General features: G+C 42.8%; 1 protein-coding gene across 2 annotated transcripts in view; it reads right to left on the reverse strand.

The window, feature by feature from the left end:
• ssbp4 (single stranded DNA binding protein 4) overlaps positions 1-19,002 on the reverse strand; it is an 87,467-nt gene that overhangs the window by 55,916 nt on the left and 12,549 nt on the right. For both annotated transcript variants that reach the window (XM_053322813.1, XM_053322815.1), the window contains exons 2-4: positions 18,561-18,633; positions 14,588-14,649; positions 7,061-7,145 (exon numbers count right to left, since the gene is read on the reverse strand). In XM_053322813.1, the coding sequence (XP_053178788.1) occupies positions 7,061-7,145; positions 14,588-14,649; positions 18,561-18,633 (220 nt within the window). The remainder of the gene's footprint in view (positions 1-7,060; positions 7,146-14,587; positions 14,650-18,560; positions 18,634-19,002) is intronic.

Genomic DNA, 19,002 nt, shown 5'->3' on the forward strand with positions numbered 1-19,002 from the left:
AGCATCGTCAGTGTTGTAGACCTAATGAGGAACGGCAGTAATGGAGTGCAACTCCAAGCTTTCCCCCCACAAAAGAGAGAGCAGGGAGCTCTGCAGCTGGAAAAAGTCAAGAGGAGCAGCGTCTCCAGATTTACAGTTCACAGTTACCTTAACCTTAACTCTTCTCGTCTCTTCACACAAAGTTGTAAAAACGTAAACTCAGCACAGGCTGCCAAAGCAAAGTTCCAACTAAGCAGAAGCAAACACAGCAGAAGCATCATAATTGCATTCATTTGTGCAGGACAGGGTCTTTTAAAACAATGGAGAAATAGATAAGTGGATGTGGTAGGGAGTCACCAGTTTGTGTGTGTGTGTGTGTGTGTGTGTGTGTGTGTGTGTGTAGAGCACAGTCAGGAGATGCAAGCTTGGCAACAGAAACATCACAGACACCTCTGGCACGGAAGGTCGCCCTCGAACTTCCAACCCCTTGACAAATTGTTCACTCCAACTCTCCACAGTAAACTGGTTACAGTCGAGACAAACGAGTGATGAATGTTGCTTTTTTTAAATTATTGGACCGTAATTTATTTCCTGAAAATGACTAAACTGAAACAGAATTGGCAGCGTTCACCCATAGTTTCACTGGGAGAGATAAACAAATGCCCTGAGGAATTTCCACTATTTCCCAGAATAGAGTATTCATTTAAAGCATTCGTTTAAATTTTATGGATGATGATGTTGCAACTAAGAGGGCATTCATGGGTAACTGGGTTAGGGAAATTAAATGGGACTCGGGTGGAAATCTGCATGCAGGGAAGGAAAGTAAACGCTGCAGGGTTTAGCTTTTACAATAACTTTGCTCAGGCAGACTTGTGGCATTTACGCCGCTCTGGCTAGCAGGATGCAATGAATATAGCTCGTACTAAACTCAGATAAACTATGAAAAAAAGCTGACTTAAAAAAAAAAGAGTCCCCACTGTCTTCAGACACCTCTTTCTTCCTGCACACTCATACATCTCCCTCTCACCTTCTCTAACTCCCTCCTGCTTTCTGTCTCTGCTTCTCTTCTCTCTCTCTCTACTCTCTGTCCCTTGTCTTTTTGTCCGTCCGCTCGTTTGTTGTCTCCCCGTCTGTCCGTCTCCATGTCTGTCTCTGTCAAACACAGATCCAGGAGCCCGTGCTCACGCGCCCGGCAGAGTCGAGATCAAATGCTAAACCTCGGCACAGTTTAAGCTTGCCCGGAATGAACCTGCGAGGGAAGGGAATCATAAACAGTGTTTGATCTTCTGCTTCTGTCACTTCCAGACCTCCAGCCGAACACACACACAGCTTGAGGGCAGCACTTTCAGGCTTTGTTGCTTCCCTCAGATAGGGAAAGGTATACACAGACAGAGGAGCTGACTGGCCTTTTTCATTTAGACAGTAACAACAGTAAACAACGGCACACAAAGACAGCGTCCTCTCGCTCAACGCCCGTTTGCCTGCAGCCTGCACTCCACGCACTGTTTGATATTAAAAGACGACACAGGCGCAAACTGAGGATGTAGGAGGTGGGGTGGAAGGGGGGGGGGGGGGGTAGGGGAGGTAAGATAGAAAGACAGATAGAGACAGACAGAAATGGAGACAATGTTGTGGCATGCCATTTGTGTGTAGACTTTTTTTTTTTTAATTTAAAGCGAAAGAAGCCAGGATAATCTGAAGAAAACATTGCCGTGCCAACGCCGACTCCATTCCTCTGCTCTCTCTCTCTCTCTCTCTCTTTCTCCTCCTCATCCCTCCATCCATACCTACTCTGCCTATATTATGGATGTTATTATTATTCCTGCATGTCGTCATGTCGCCCCCGCTTCTCTCCTTCCCCCGAGCAAGAAAGCGGGCACTGCTGGCACCCAGCCAGATTACCCAATCAATCTCCTCTGAGAAAGGGGGAGGGTGGTGGGAAGAGAGGTGGAGGGAGGGACGCGAAAGGAGAGAGGGGGAGGAATAAGAAAGAGAGCGTGGAACAGAGAGTAAAGAAAAGAAAGAGCGGCAGGAGGGGGTTGGAGGATAGTGAAGGGGGTGTTGGCGGAGAGGAATTGAAGCAAGAAAAACAGTGCAGGATGAGTAAATTCTGTCTTTGAAAAAGGACAGAGACAAAGAAAGAGATGGCTTTGAAAGGAAAGGAAGGGTTTCAGCAGACGTAGCGTTAAAAATAGGCGAGCGAGCACCTGGTCCAGCTACACAGGGAGTTGTGGAGATGGAGAGCACACATGAAATCACACACAGCCAGTGCAGACAAAGGCTTGGCCATCAACGGTTGTTTACAGAGTGCAGCTCCTCCCCTTGTGCCACCTGTTACTGTGGTCCAGCCGAACAAATGTTTAACCCTCTCAAAGAATCCCCAGGAAACAGCCAACACTGCACCTCCATCTATGTGCAGCCTGCAGGTCAGGCCTCCCAGAACATCTACTTTCATCATCTTTTTTCTATCAAGAATAATCAATTTAGAGCTGAACGAATCAGTTAATCAATTACAAGATAATTAATTGGCTAAAATGTTGATAATCAATTAATCTTTTAAGTAATTTTTTCGAGCAAAAATGCCAAATATTTGCTTGTTCGAGCTTCTCAAATGTGAGGTCATGATACATTTAGTCTTATAATGTATGATTGTGAAGTGTATTGAGTTTCAGAGTCTGGGAAACCATGTGCAGCTTGTGTGTAGATGTAGGAAAAAGAATTGGCAGATTACTAGGTCATAAAAATAATCATCTGTTGCTGCTCTAAATCAATTACACTACTTCAGAAAGTAGTGACAAATGCTTTCTGAAATAGCTGGTTTGTCTAAAAACGGTTATATTTGATATTTAGATACTCAATTCACAATAATATAAAAGAGGGAAAAAAGCAGCAAATCTGGAACCAGAACCAGGAATGTTTTGCTTGACCCCATCAACTCATTTATTATAGTTGTTAACCTTGAATAAACAATTATTAGATGAATCATTTCAACACTAGATTAAATTGACAAATGCATACATGCTGTTTTTCTAAATGTGGTTTATTTATGAATAACATGCAGCTTTCTGAAGAAAATGTCTGATGGCCATATTTAACTCCTCCATCTAAACCTTCATCATGACAGTTCCCATCAGTAAGCCGAGAGCTGAGTGAAGTCAGTGAAGCACTGCGATGTGAATGACGCACTTGTGGCACTAAATCTGTGACACTCCGCAGGCAGTGAACCCGGATTGGCATGAATCGCAGATGTTCGGGGTTGCGACCTCTGGCTGGGGCAAAGCAAAATGTCTGCAACAACAAGACCGAGTGTATCACTTCCTGAAAGACTGTTTGTCTGTGATTGCAAGTGTGTGTGTATGTGTGTGTGTATGTGTGTGTGTGTGTGTGTGTGTGTGTGTGTGTCAGAGCAGAGAAAACAGAGACTCATTCTTCTTCCTGCTTTAATGTGAGCAGAAATGTGTGTGCGTGCGTGTGAACAAGTGTGCCTGCTCTCTCGTCAATATGTATGCTTTCTTCATCACAAAGCTCCCATCCTTTAATCATTCATATTGAGTTACTAAAGACGTGCCATGTTCTCATAATCAAACACGTTTCCTCAACAAAGTGCTCTTTTGAGGAACATCCAAATTCCAGCCAAAAAGACAACTATAAGACGCGCCGATCTCATTTAGGAAATAAACATGATTAAAAGGCAATGTGAAGAGGAAGGACAGAAACACAATTCCAACAATTAAGAAGACAAGAGAGAACACTTAAATTACTTTACAGAGGTACAAGACTTCAGACTGTTCCAGCTCTTCATGATACAGTATCATCCCGCTTACTTTGGAGTGTGAGCGCTCATTTGCATACGAGTGTGGGTGTGTGATATGCACACAAGCGGGCCTGCGTGTGCGAGTGTTTGCGCGTGAGTTCGAGTGGCTATGATAGCAGATTTACCATCCAGGGGTGAAGCCAGACCAGCGATCCAGCTAGTCAGAGGCCTCCAGTTCTGGGAGTGCGGCCAGGGCTCCAATCCCACCACATTCCCCTGGATTAGCTGTCAACCAGTCCCCAGATCTGAGGATTAGCACATTATATTCCATTATCTTTCCCAAACTGGAGAGTCCACAAAGTCTACATCATCGCTCACAATGGCGGCCAATAGGACAGGGTTGAGTAAGAGGTGCCTTCAACCCGGGCCAAATTGAGCCAAACTGAGCTGAGCCAAACCAAATCTGTAACTAAGACCGTACTCTGGCTTAAATTCGCCCTAGCAACCAATTTAGTTCCAGGAAACAAATAATCAAAGTGTCTGTCTAAATATTATTTCATATATTTTCTCATTGTTGTCTACAATAAACTAACGGGGTAGCTACCACAGAAGACCATAAATTCAAAATAAAAAAAACATAATACGACATAAAACACAAGCACACACACAAAGACATAAAAACAAACCAATCCTGGTTTATCTTGCACACATTCCTGTCTCACTATTCCTGCTGAGCGACACACAGAGCAGAGCGTGTGCGACTCCTGGGAGCTGTGTTGTTTTTCACTCTGTGATCCGGGGGGACTCGGGGGGAATGAGGGAGCCGTTATCAGCAAGGGGCCGTGATAGAGACTTGATCAGGCCGTTGGTCTGCGGGGACCACGGAGCCAGAGTTAATCAGAGACAGACAGACCCCTCATCACCCTGGGGATTCACACGCTCCGACCCTGACACTCTCTTTCTCTGTCAAACACACAAAGACACACGCGCACGGCAACAGTCACAAAAACACATGTGCTCACTCACACCTACTCCTGCATTTTAGTTTTGTCAGAGCCTATGCCACACCCTCTGTACACGCGCACACACACACACACACGCACACACACACACACACACACTTCAGTCTTATTTTATTGGTGACTGATGTTCTGCGTAAAAAGTTCCAGCATTTACTAAAACAAAGTCATTTTTTAACATTGACATATTATAAAATTGCATAATATATAGCCATATATATAGCAGCCATGAAATATTTTACAGTAACAGTAACAATAAACATAAATGATGACAGAAAAACATATTTCCACCCTATCAGATACATAAAGGGAAATAAAAGTAGCATTCTTACATCCATAATGTTTTTTAGAATGTGACACCAACAAATCAGCCCACTCCGGCAGACAGCTCGCTTACTCTGACCTCCTGAACTTGAGCCAGGTCAAAGGTCAAACAATACTGTCTGAATCCTTGAACTACAACAAAGTGTTTCCAAATTAGCGAGCAGGACCTCGTCGCCTCAATTTATCCAACTTGTGTGAAACTGCTGTTTCAGTTTATGTTTCATGTATTCAACTCTGCGGTCAAATACACAGCCGCAGAAATGATCCTGACTGATTTATATAGCCAGACGCTGAAACACACAGAGTTTTTGAAATGTGTCTTTTACGGCGCCCCAATTTGAAGCTTGAAGTTCAGCCATATATTGACCAGGCCTGTCAAACCGCAGCCGTTAAAGAGCTGACATGTAGGTATCCAGCTGGCCTACCTCTGGAGAAAGGTGTAGGAAATTATATGGCATTTAGATTAATTAGACACAGTTGTCAGATTTAATTAACTACTAGGTTTAATTAACCATGTAATTAATCTTATGGTGGTCCAACACATGCATGCACAGACAGGCACAGAGACACACACATCAGCTCATGCCCCCCCCTCCACACACACACACACACCCACACACACACATGTATAGTACATGCACAACAAATGTAATCTGTTCAGCTGACAAGTGCACACACTTTTGCTGTCAAACCTCATAAGAGAGTTCAACTGAATGGGCGACTGGCTACAGGCTAAAACAGCCTGAATGAATTGTGTATGGTAAGAATAGCACCTCTAATCCATTTCAGGTTTCACTCCTGCCCATGTGAAATGATAATCTAGTAGCTAAAGCAGTCTGTCCGGTCAACATAACACCCGTGTAATCCTTATTCAAACACATCTCAGGCAACATACTGCAAATATTTCCTTCAGTGTGGACAAGTCAAAAAGAAAGACGTTGAAGGTGAAGTGTAGAAATCCATTATAAAACCCAAACTGACAGAAAGTAAGACGGTTAAATCTGCGAGGGCCACGATCACAAAACCAAATGGTTATTTGCAGTAATGAGAGCTGAACCAATAAAGACTTTCAGTTGTAGTTGATTCACTCATACATCAACCAGCTTCTTCAACAAAATGTGTGTGTTGAATAGGTTACTGATCGACTGCTTCGACTCTTCAGAAGATGAGAGGGTCAAGAAGGCCGAGGACCCTGACCTTTCATCACCCCGTCCAGCCCCTGCAGCCACAGCTGGCGTAGCCTATGTGTCCTATGTGTGTTTATATGTATTGTGTGTATGTGTGTTAATGTGCTTGTGTGATCAGCCAGCTGCTTTATGTGCTATGACCTTTACTGAAGCCAAGAGTGGACCAATAAATAGCCAGGCAGTGCTGCGACCTTTGACTTCAGACCGACAGTTTCGCTAAGAACTGAGGGGTCAGGGGTCAGCGTATGAGGAAGTGCGGCCAGCAGCTGAGGTACAGCGTTATGCTGCTTAGGCAGATATTAGAAAACTGATATCTAATCAAGTCTGATCATTTGAAATGTGTCAGACCAGCTTGAAGACTCTAACTAGACTTTAAAAATTCAAAGATGGAATTTCCCATGAAATAAAGAAACGGTGTTCATAGGTGCTGCATTTTTTAAACATTTGCTATTTCAGACATCTGGCTCAGAGTCTGTCCCATCCAGAACAGAGGCTGCAGCAGAGCAGACACACCAGACACAGACATGTCAAAACAGGAACCAGCAGCATTATCACAGACAAAAAATAATCCCTTCTTTCTGATACACACTCTGCATGTACTCATATGTCCTCACAAGCACATGTGAGTGAGTGAGTGAGTGAGTGAGTGAGTGAGTGGGTGAGTGAGTGAGTGAGTGAGTGAGTGAGTGAGTGAGTGAGAGAGTGAGAGAGTGAGAGAGTGTCCAAGTGGTGGATGGGTGTATATTTGTGCCCCAAACGCCTCAAACACAACTGGAGGGTTGGTTAAGTTCACTCACATAGTCATGGAAAGCCTTGGCCTCGCTGGAATGTTCGCATGTCTCCCTCCGGTCCGGGGCAGCGCAGTACAGATCCCAGAATACACTGTGCACGGGACAAGAGAGCAACAGCAGTTAGACATTTTACTCTGTGATTTAAAGACATATTATGTTGCTGATTTGTGTCTTTCTGTTGTGGATATGGCTGCAAATCTCTAATGGAGACAAGTGCTGATTGAGTGGATAAAGTGAACTGATTGAGCTGCAGTGACTCATAAGACAACTAAAAAATAGGGCTCGGTTTTATTTGAAATGTTTCCATATGATTCTTTTATTTTTTGTTCATTTGACAAAAAGCAAACTTCTCAAACACAAAGTAGGATATCTTCATACTCAGCAGCTGCCAAGTTCACACATTTCAGGAGCTGGAAGCAGGAGAAGGAACCATATTGCGACAAAAACAAAAGCAAATCATTGCACACTACACAGGTTATGTCAATATTATTTGTGGGTTCTTTATCAAATCAAGAGCAGCTGTGACGGCAGTGTTTAATGCTGTCCTTACACACGCAGACATGCTAAGCACTCCGCTAAAATAAAATTGTATTGAAGAAGGGCAGCAGCGACCAAAACATTAGTTTAACATACCGATTCAATAAATATATTAAATGATGATATAAATCAAGAAATATCAAAGCATTCTGCTGCTAACCTTCAGTAATGGACAGTTTTCAATACTCATACTGTATGCAACAGCATGAGGTTAGATATTCAGCTCTATTAAAGAGACAGACTTAACTTCACAACACACAGTCCTAAATTCAGCTGCAGGGAGCTTTCACGCAGGAAGGAAGGGTCACCAAATGTTCATCTCTGCCGGCCCTGGTGACCTGCAGGTTATTGACCAATCAGCTGTGATTATGTTACTTACTGCCCAATCAACCGTACTCATATTGGCTAATTAGACCAATCCTACTCCTCCAGGGCAGCAGGGGCCACCAGGTCCCTCTCCAAATGGGCCCTTAATTACTGCACTGAAATTAAGTACCTGCTAAGCCGGTCCACATTAAGGGCTTCTCCTTCTTCAAGATATTGATTTCATGGACAGTGAATTAAAAAAAAATAACTGCTGAAGCCATGAGAGGAATTTCTTGCTGTCATTTAAAGGTGCAAATAAACTGTTAGATGCATTCTTTGTGCTGATGCTAGGAACGGCCGTGACACTTGATATGACAGACTGCGAAATGGAGCAGAAAATACGAGCTGATCGCCCATAACTGTCAGAGAACCGCTCACTAACACCCTGACACATGTTTCGCATGTACCATTTTTCAGTGTGCAAGATTTTTATCCTGGACCCTCTGAGTTTGATGGTTTAGGGATATTATGGCTTCACTTCAGTTACAGTAAAACATTACTTATCATTGATCTACACTTTCCTTTATGTTCTTTTAATTTATAACTCGTTATTTCAAGGCATCGAGAACACAAGAGTGCAACGATAAGTGTCCTAAAAATAAATAAGAACAATAAACAATAAATTTCAACCCCGCGGCACACACTACCAACCACTCAAAGCATATGAACTAAAATAGAAAAGTATTATTAAAGTATTTAAAGATTAAAAGACAGAGTCATTGCCCTGAGGCGTTAAGCGAGCACTGGGGTCCCATCTAAACAAGAAGGGCACTGAAGAACAGAGAGGGACAGCGGAGAACACATATGGTGTGTGTGTGTATGTGTGTGTGTGTGTGTGTGTGTGTGTGTGTGTGTGAGTGTGTGTGTGTGTGTATCGGGGTAGTTGTGCTGCCCTTCTGTCACTTGACAATAAAGCCAGTGTACATTATCATATCTATCGGTTTGGTGTTAAAGAGATTGCTGTTCCGTCAGAGACGAGGCGCAGCGAGAAGGCGCGACCATCGCAAATCCAATCAGCTCTCAGGGAAATGAAATGGGATGCAGGTTACAGTTTGTTACCGAAAAAGACACAACCAAGTGCAGACACAGGGGTAAGGGCAAGGTGATCTAACATCTCCTGGCCTGTGGAGTCGGAAATATATTGCGATTTGAACAGCTGACCTGCATCTGTGTGAGCCGCGCAGGGAAATCTCATTCTCTGTCTGTCTGCATAATCTGAAGCTGAATCGCTCATGGACAAGACTAAATGTAGAAACCAAGGCTTTCATTATTCTGATATTATTTTAGGTGGTTGATCTAGAGCACATTCTTCTCAGCATGTAGAGTTGAAAAGGGAAGAAAAGGAAGGTGGATGGAGCCATTAGGTGTAAAGACGTGCTATATTAGGAAGTGAAATTACTCTAATGTTGAACTAATGAAATGCAGATTTTCAGCTTCAGCTGCAGGGTTCATTGGGAAGGGGGGGTGGGGAGGGGGTTCTGTCCTCATCTACTGTACCATCTTGTGTAACCATTGGGGACGAATCCAGGCAACATCTGGATGTGACCATTGTTAGCTCTGATTTGACAATCCCACCCACATTTAGAAGAAACACCCATGTCATAGTTGTTGTCTCTTCTTTTTCACTGACACTAATCTTTAGAAATGATCTGGGAAGTCAACATTCACAGTTAATTAGTACCAGCAATCTGCAAGAAATCTTGTAATCTGCACACCCTCGTAATAGTAAAATTTCTATCCAATTATCTAATCATTTCAATCTAATCATCTAATCATGGGAAGCTCTTTATGGTATTATGGGTAGTAACTGGCAGTATTTGAGCCACAAAACTCTGCACAGAGAATTTCAGACAAACACCTGGACTGTTCTGACTTTGAAGGAGTCACAGGAGAGATTTTAACAGCAGTTCGGGGTCACGCAAACATTATTTAAAAATTCACTCAAATGAGAAACAAGGCTAAAAAAAATATGAGGCGACACTGTCAGCACACACTTTGTATCCAGAACAGAGGAGGAAAGGATTAGTGTCCAGCCGTCCTGAAGAAGACAATTACTAAAATTAAATGCCATCACGATAGTTATTTGCAATTAACTGTGGTCTGACAAAGCCAGTGGTTACAAAGTGCTTTTTCCATTATAATAAAGGGAGTAAACAAAGACACACAGAAAGACAGACACAAAGGCTGCTTGGTGGCAGGTCTACATGATAATCCTGCGTGTGTCTTTGGCCGGCTATCTAACCAGACATTCAAGCAGCCGGTCAGTCAGTCAGCCAGGAGAGAGAGGGAGAGAAATAGAAGCAGGAATTAAGATGGAGATGGAGACAGATGGAGATAAGGAGGCAGAGAGAGCATGAGTAAAAGAAGCAGAAGCAGAAAGTCTAAAAAGTAAAGTGACAGAGATCCGACCACGCGTTCTGTTTCTCCTCTTATCAGAACAGGCTTTTCTTAATGGGACAATCAAAGAGAGGAGGCGGGGAAACACAAGCCTTCCAGTTGTCTTTATTACCTTGATTCAAGCACCAGTTCTCCTGGTGGCAGCAATGTATTCAGTAAACAGCAGGAAACAACATCACTGTGCCATGTAAATCAAGAACACTCCTTTTGGACCCTGTAGTTAATAAATACAGCAACTGTCACTACAGGACTGACGGCTTATGAAATGAAGTCTGTGATGTAGGCCTAAACGTGCGTTCGATCCATGTTGGACACACTCATGTGGGACAGCTGTCAAAGGCGGCAGTGACACAAGTCTGCGGTGCTGAATTAAACAGATATTAATTCAAGTGATTATCAAATAAAAGTTTCAGCTTTACTTTTCTTCTCCTGTCCATCAAACCATCGGTCTCTTTCACGCTCTAGCCCACACAAGTTAACTTTCTATTTCTCTCGCTTTAAATATTTTATCTCAGACTTTTCATCTCATATCAGACTCTTTCGAGGGCGTCAAATACTTAAATACTGCTTCAACCTCAACATCAATAAATTAAAACTAACAAAAACGCCTTGTCATCAATGCCAGGGTTTATCTGACATCCATTCACCCCTTGTTGGGAGGAGGGTGGCCCTTGACCACAGATAGGCCACAAACATGAGTTTGACCCATGTCACAGTGTCATCTGAACACAATATATACTTCCTGTCACGCCACAAACAATGACACTCCTTACGTGATGCTGAAAACTTGCTTATGTAGTCATTAATTGCAATTTTGGCTTCTAATTGGGCTGTAAGTTGAGGCAAATGCATCTGTACCACTGACTACTGTCGCTATCTTGAGACTGAAGCAAATTAATTAAAATTCATTTCCATTTTTTAAATTTGCTGTTATGGATGGAGGTGTGACAAAGCCCTAATTCTTTCAAACTGAAAAATTACAAGGTCTTTCGCAATTGTTTATTTCATATTTCATCATAGGAGGATCTCCTGTTACTATTACTACTACTTGGGATTATCATTCTGAGATGATTTGCCCACTGTAGCCCAGTGTAACAGTTGTTGACAAAACCAGATACAAACAAATTAATTCATTCTAAATTAGCGGAATTAACCGTATTAGTTTTAATGTTTTTATTTAAATGTAACAGTAAGTGATAGAGGTTTTGGAGCCAACAGTTTGTTCATTTTTTTCACCGTCCTATTTCATCAATATTGGAAGCTGCTAGAAATTCCTGATATCATGGTTTTACAGACTCATCTGTTCGTATTTACGGTCTGAACACTATCATGTAAACACTGTAATAAGAGAAAAAAGTTGAAGAAGACTGTCTGAGGTCTGTGTTTATAAAGAGAAGGCCAGACATTTGGAAGCAGAGGACTTCTGCTCTCATTCTTTTTTTTTCTGGCCCTCACAAACAAGAATTTCAGCTAGGGGCTATCACACACAGGTTCCCTCTACATACTGTTGTTGTGCTGGGATTTTCATGCGTGTGTTTGGGTGTGTGTGTGTGTGTGTGTGTGTGTGTGTGTGTGTGTGTGTGTGTGTGTGTGTGTGTGTGTGTGTGTGTGTGTATGTCTGGGGTATATTGAGGATTCAGTGGCTATCCAGTGAAAACTGGTTAAAGCAATCGATTTGGGGATAAAGAGAAGACAACTAGCTGCAGCCAATAGAAAGGGAGCTAATGACACAATCAACACCTGCAGCCCTCGCAGAGCCTTTCCTTTATCCTTCCACCCATAACAACAGATGTGGATGAGTGACCCCCCACCTCCAGCCTACCCTCTTCCTCCCCCAACATCTCCCTCTTACAGCTCCAGTCTTATTCTGAAGCTTCCACCCCCCAACAACGGCGTCCTACAGGAAGCAGCCACAGAAGCAGAGACAGGAGGGAAGAAAACCCTAGTGAGGTGCTAAGGAGGGGACAAGCGGGGTGGGGCTAGGGTGGCGGTGGGGTCGGGGTCTTAGATTTGGCTGTTTAACACAAAAGAGGCTGGAATGCAAAGAGTTAATCCGTTCGGGGGTCTCTCTCTTCCGCAAACAAAGGACAGACCTCCAGACAAAGGTTGAGGGAGGGGGAGCGAAGGGTGAGGGATGAGGGAGGTTGGTGGCTTTCCTACCATCTGGAGCTTTTGTTTTGGGGGAGGCTGGAGGTTGGGAGGGGTGGACAGGGGATTCTCCCTCCACCACCACCACCACCACCACCACCTTCCCCTCCTTTCCACCAAACGACCCCCGGACCCCACCCCCAGTGAGTCTTCATGTCCACGTGCTGCGTGGCCCAGACAGACGCCCCTCAGCTAGGTCATACAACACTGGAGCCCTGCCCTGCCCAGCCTGGCTAATCAGCAGCAGCCTACTCTCCAACTGCTCTCTGGCACACACACACACACACACACACACACACACACACACACACACACACACACACTAGGACTGTCAACGCGTATTCTCAATTCAATTATATAATTGAATTAAAAGAAAAAACAGACATTCGATTGTCAAAATTAATATTCAATTGTGGAAAAAAAGCAGCAGTACCACGGCTGTCTGACTCACGAGTTCTGGCATGGGCCTGGACCGTTGCACTGAATGCACTGAATGATGGACATGAGTCACACAATGTCACTTTCATTGATTGAAAATGAAATGTAGGTCAAGCTGAAACGAGCGAATAATTCAACAACAACCGTGTGGTAATGATGGCAGAGAGTTCACAACCCAATTCGGCTGCAGAGAGAGCAATTTGCACTCTGAGCAATCTAAAAAGACCCATTTAGAAATACTTTGGATTTTGATGAACAGTATGAATATTATCTGAGCTGTATAAAAGTTAGATAATCGAATAATATATTGATCATGAATCAGGGGAGGGAGAGAGGTTTGCAGTCTTAAAATTAAGTTTCACAGTGTAGAACATTATTTAATGTGTTTATTTTGTAATGTTCAGGTATGCTGATGTTCTAAAAGACTTATAATTATATAAATATACGTATACAGGTAGATATTCGAATGGTTGCGAACCTTACACACACACACACACACAGGCACGGGCACACACACAGGCACACACACACACAAACTGGGCAAGTCTCCCTGAGCCCTGTTGAGCTCTCTTATAGGTTAGGGCAGAGGCGAGAGCTAACTTATGCTGCGCTGTATGTTTGTGTATGTCATTCTGTCAGTATTACTGGTAGCTGTCCAATCGAGAGCTGTCAGGTTGAGAGAAGCCAGGCTCTTTAAGGACCATTATGAGCTGTGTCAACAGGCTGCACAATTACAACACACTGGGGCCAGAGAGGATGAATGAATGAAGCTGCATGTCCGGGTTTATTACACAGGGCCAGCCGGGGGGCTTTGGGGATGAGCAGGATAGCATGAATGACAAACAAAGCGGGCCTGTCAAACCTCTTATTCCGGCTCTCTTTGCCCTCGTGCTGCCGTGCTGAGGATTCAGCCTCTCAACCTCCCTGCCTGTTTGCCCGCCTGCCTCTTTGTCTACACTCATTCCAGCTGCCCAGTTTCCTCCTTACAGCCTGCCTGCTCCCCTCCAGTTGGATTTTCTAGCTCTTGGCGAGGCAACAGGAAAGGGGAACCCTGCCTTTGGGTGTTCCCATTCCCTCTAATTCAGACAAATAGTTTACGTGTCAGGCTGTAAGCCCACTGACCCTGCTCTTCTAGCCAGATAGAAAACACTGTCCTTTATTTGTCTAGGATTAACAGATCTGACAGATTTGTTTAAAGAAGCTGGAAGAACAACCCACGTCAGAGGCTTGTCTTGTCAAATGCAGCATCACGTTAAACAATTTTTCAAAAGTTCCCTGCTTTGAAATATTTTAAAACAGAGGATTTCTCCAAGACTTTGGCTTTGATGGGTCAGTTTCACTCTGGTTCAGATGTGCAGTTTAAAAAGAAAACAGCGTGGATTAAATAACAGAGTGAGGGAAGTTAGCTCACTTGTCAATCAGAGGGACGCCAGGAGTACAGCACTTAAACATGTGTGAGATGATGCACTTAGCATTCCCTGCAATTACTGTCCCTCTCCACCTCTGCACATTCTTTCAGATCGTCAAGAGTACGTCTACAGTATGAATGTGAGCTGCTGAAGAACGTGTGTGTGTGTGTGTGTGTGTGTGTGTGTGTGTGGTCAAGTAAAAAAGAGAGCAAATGTGAATGAATCAATGTGTACATACCACCACCATGAGTGTAAAAATCCTGGAGGTTCCCCAAGTGTGATGTTCTTCTCCCATCGGATCTGAGAGGAAGAAAATGAAAGTGATAGAGGAAGGAGAGTTAAGGGTCGAGGGGAGAAGACAGAAGAGGGAAATGAAACATTAGATACGGCAACATGTTTTATGCATAATGTAATCATTTTGCTCAACTGTCCTCCCAACTTTAGACAGACAGAGCAATCGGCAGATAGAAAAATAGGCTGACGGGCAGCCCAGTGCAGTGCAGTGTAGTGCGGAGTTTGTGGATAAGACACTGTGACTGTCTTGAAGAAGCAGCCCTCTCCACTGCCCTCACAAACCAGCAGCGCTCCTGCCTGTATCTGGACACTGAGATAAGATCCAGTGAGAGATAGCGGCCCCGCAGCCTGCTTCACACACTCCTACTGACATGACTCCGTGCACACAAACGCACAGATTCAATGTACAGTCTGAGAGATGGTTCACCAGGGTGTGTGAGGACAGCATGACAGTGGTAAGATTTCTCTATTTTTTTAGATGTAGATATATACAAATATATATCTATGTATGGAAAAAAGACACAAGCTTCAGATTTCTATTAAAGTGTCTATTCTATAGATGTCCCCAGTGCAGTTTATAGTGATGTGATGTGCTGTATGTAGGTGTGGGCCTGTTGATTTAATGCTGCTAAAGAGCTGAGTGCTGCACTGTGTAGGAGAGCAGAGAGTGGCAAAGTCCTCTTGGGGACAGAAGTGTATTGTGTGTATACTATAAATGTGAGTGTGTGCGTGTGTGTGTGTGTGTGTGTGTGTGTGTGTTCCTCGCTGAAGGAGGAACAGAGGCTAATTGAGGCAGGAGAGTCCAGGTGATACCGCTCTCATTAAATGGCACTGAGCAGGTGTGTGTGTGCGCCTGCAGTTTACCTGTGAGGATAGAAATCCCTTATCTATTGAAACATTTGTGTGTGTGTGTTAAAAAAAAAAGACTGGTACAGCTTTGAGACATAGATACACTGCATATAGAAAAAAATAACACTGCCAATAAAATACACACAAATGTGGAATAAATAAACACACAAGTAAATACAGACATGGAACAAATTGTAGAAAACACATCAAAATGATCTGGAAGACACTTGGTATGATTTCCTTAAATTGGCAACCAGTGTTTATTTTACTTTTAAACAACTTAATCAGACGTTACTGAAGATATTGGCTATATACCTATCATACACTGACTAATTACTGCAGTCTTCATTAGTTTTTAGTATCCTCTGGAGACTTCTGCTGTGCTTTGACAAAAAAGCAAACAATCTTAATTTAAGATAAACTCTATTTCTTTTTTCTTTTTCTTTTTTCTGTCAAACTACGGTCTTCATGGCGGGCAGGTGGTCGAGTGGTTGGAGCGTATACCACATGCACAGCCGACCCTGGTTCAAATCCTTTGCTGCATGTCACACCCCAGTCTCTCTCCCATGTTTCTTGTCTGTCTACTGCTACCGAAAAAAACCCTAAAAACTACGGTTTTCAAGTCAAAAATGAACTTTTGAACTTTTCTGATGTGTTTTGTTGGATGTGCAGCATGCGTGTATTTGCTTGTGCTATTCTGTATTTGTCTTTATTTATGCAACCGTGCGTCCTCAATGGTGAACATTTTTCTTCTGCATGCATCGTTCAGTGTATTTATCATTTGCTTGTGTTTTTGCTGATGAGGAGAAAGAAGCAGGAGAGTGAGAGAAAAACGAGAAGGTAATAAACAACGGGGTGGTTTAGGAGGAGAACAAAATTGGGAACAGAAGTTTAAAAATTTGGGACGATCAAAGTATAAAATAAAGAAATACTGGGAGGAAATAAAAGCAGGGGGTGATCACGCCTTGTGTGCTTCATGAAGAGTTGGAGAACGATGAGTGAGAACTAACGCGGTAATTGAACACAGTGATGTAGAAGAGTAGGCTATAACCAATCCTGCATGCAGCTGTTTTTCTTATACTTGTGAGAAAACCCTCACTTTAAAACGGGAAAAAGTGAAAGTTCAAGCTGCTGTGTTTGCTTGGATGTACTCATCACTATCAGTCTAATCCAAATACACTCATTCTGAGCATATAAGACCACTAAATAAAGACGATGCCGTGGTTGAAATAAACAAATTCATTAAGAAACATGCTCTTGCAGGCGCAACATTTGAGACAACTGGCGTCAAATTGACTTAGTAGTCTTAGCATGCATGCCCTGTGGACATGGACTGTTTGTGTGTGTGTGTCTGTGTGAATGTTGCTTTAATCTCTTTCTGTCTGTTTTAATTCCTGTTTGATTGTGTGCTGGTTTGGGGGTGTGCATGTACGCCTCCAGATGCCTGTGACCCAGAAGTTCACCCCTTTCCAGCAGCTCACCAATAATACTCAATCTCTGGGAGAAGATTCACCCACAAGCGCTCTGAAATCAGCGAGCCTCTCTGCAGCCCGACCACTTAATCTCTCTGTGCGGCTCCTGTATCTCTGCTTCATATTTTAGCCGTTCGCTCCAGGTTGTTGGCAGCTAGGCCGGCCTCCAGTCCTGCCCGCCACGCTGCCTGCCTGCGCTATGAGTAAAGGCAACTGATTTCTGTCTGATTGTGTCTGATTGATACATCCACATACCAACAAAGGTGATTTGGGGCAAGGATTTGTTTTTCATATTTTTTTCCTTTTTTAAATTTTTTATCCATATAAGAATCACAACATTTTTAACACCAACTGGAAGAGATATCACTCCTTTAACAAGTAAAATGAGGTTATTATCATCTTATGTTGATAGTGACACTTCTTTTACAGCTTATTTTGCTGTGCAGACCAAGTCAGAAGTGAAATAAATAGTGGTTAAAAGCACTAACAAACTTCACAGAAGCTTTATTAAAACTACTCTAAAAGGTGCAGCCCGTTAAATGAATAGTTTGACAGTTTGGACATTTTCACTGATTTGCTTTTTTGCCAAAAATTTGATGACAAAAATCAAATTTACTCTCATTTCAGTGTGATAAATATGAAGCTACCACTAGCATCCAGGAAACTATCTGAAGCCTCTGCTGGTTTCCTGGCAACATCATGGTGACAAGTGGACAATAGGAAGTCATTGAACCCAGCAAACAAATAATCAACCCTACAAACCCCCATGAAACCACAATTTGTAGTTTACATTAATCCAAAGTATAAGACTACTTTTCACAAAACCAGCAGAAAAAATAATTTAAAACTGCTGAACTGCTACCTCTTTGTGACTCTAACCTGAGCTCATCAGATAAAATGACAGATAAATGATGTCAGTATTAAAACTGATTGACATTGACCTGCCTTTGCTTGCTATTAGAGATCTCTCTGTGCTGGAGGGTGTACTAAGTGGAACTGAATAAAGTCAGTGGGCAGAAGAGGTGTTGTACAGCAGAAGGCCTGGACACGGGACCAGGAAGGATGTCCATTAAGGAAGAGGATGCAACACATTAGAGACCTTACCTCTTGGACAGCTCAGGGGCCTAATATGAGACTAATAAGTCTAGCAGACCTGGGACAAATGGTTATGCTTGGAATGGTTTCAAGTACTCAACGTACACTCAATTTAACTTTACAGGGACTGGTTCAGCTTCTTAAATGTCACACTTACATACTTACAATATGTCAAACCACTTTACTTACATCATGTTATGATTACAAATTGAACCTAATAATGAAGAGCGGGTAATTAAGTCAAGTAGCCAAACCAATGCCATGTTTACATTTTCCCAGAGTAATAATACCTCGCTGTTGTTCAACTGTTGTAAAGAACATGTCTTGGCTCATTAATGTATCAACATCGTTACAGACCCTGACTTGTACTAAGGTTACTCAACAGCTGCTTGAACCCAGAACAGGTTATAATGTTAATTCCGTTCCTGTTTGCACAATAGAGGGGATTCACATTCGTGCTTTACTGTAGGTACAGGAAGTCAAAGAGAAAGAACTTCTTACCTCTGACAGGAAGGTCTGTGCTGATTTCTGTGCGCCGACATGGAGCAAATACTCATACACATATAAAGCTAACCTGAAAGACAGAGACAGAGAAACAAAGCAGACGTTAGTGTTCAGGATCACTTTAAAAAACAGTGCTCTCATATTAAATATTAGTTCAAAATTAGAAACAAGCTCATTCTCTCTTCATATGTGTCTCACTCATTCCAAATATCCCTTCAAATAGGAAAGTCCATCAAATGTGCACAATTGGCAGAAATTAAATCATCACTGTGTCATGTGAGATGGAGCTAAGATAAACAAGATTTTACAGTATGAGGATCATATACTCTATAGAGGGGTTGTAAATGTGTGATGTAAAGCTCCACAGCTTTGAGAGTATATGGCACTCTGCCATATGCCTGTGGTTTCAGTAACTCTACTGTTGAGGCATAGAGGCTGA

The sequence above is a fragment of the Scomber japonicus genome, chromosome 7, assembly GCF_027409825.1.
Source record: "Scomber japonicus isolate fScoJap1 chromosome 7, fScoJap1.pri, whole genome shotgun sequence".
Classification (NCBI taxonomy): domain Eukaryota; kingdom Metazoa; phylum Chordata; class Actinopteri; order Scombriformes; family Scombridae; genus Scomber; species Scomber japonicus.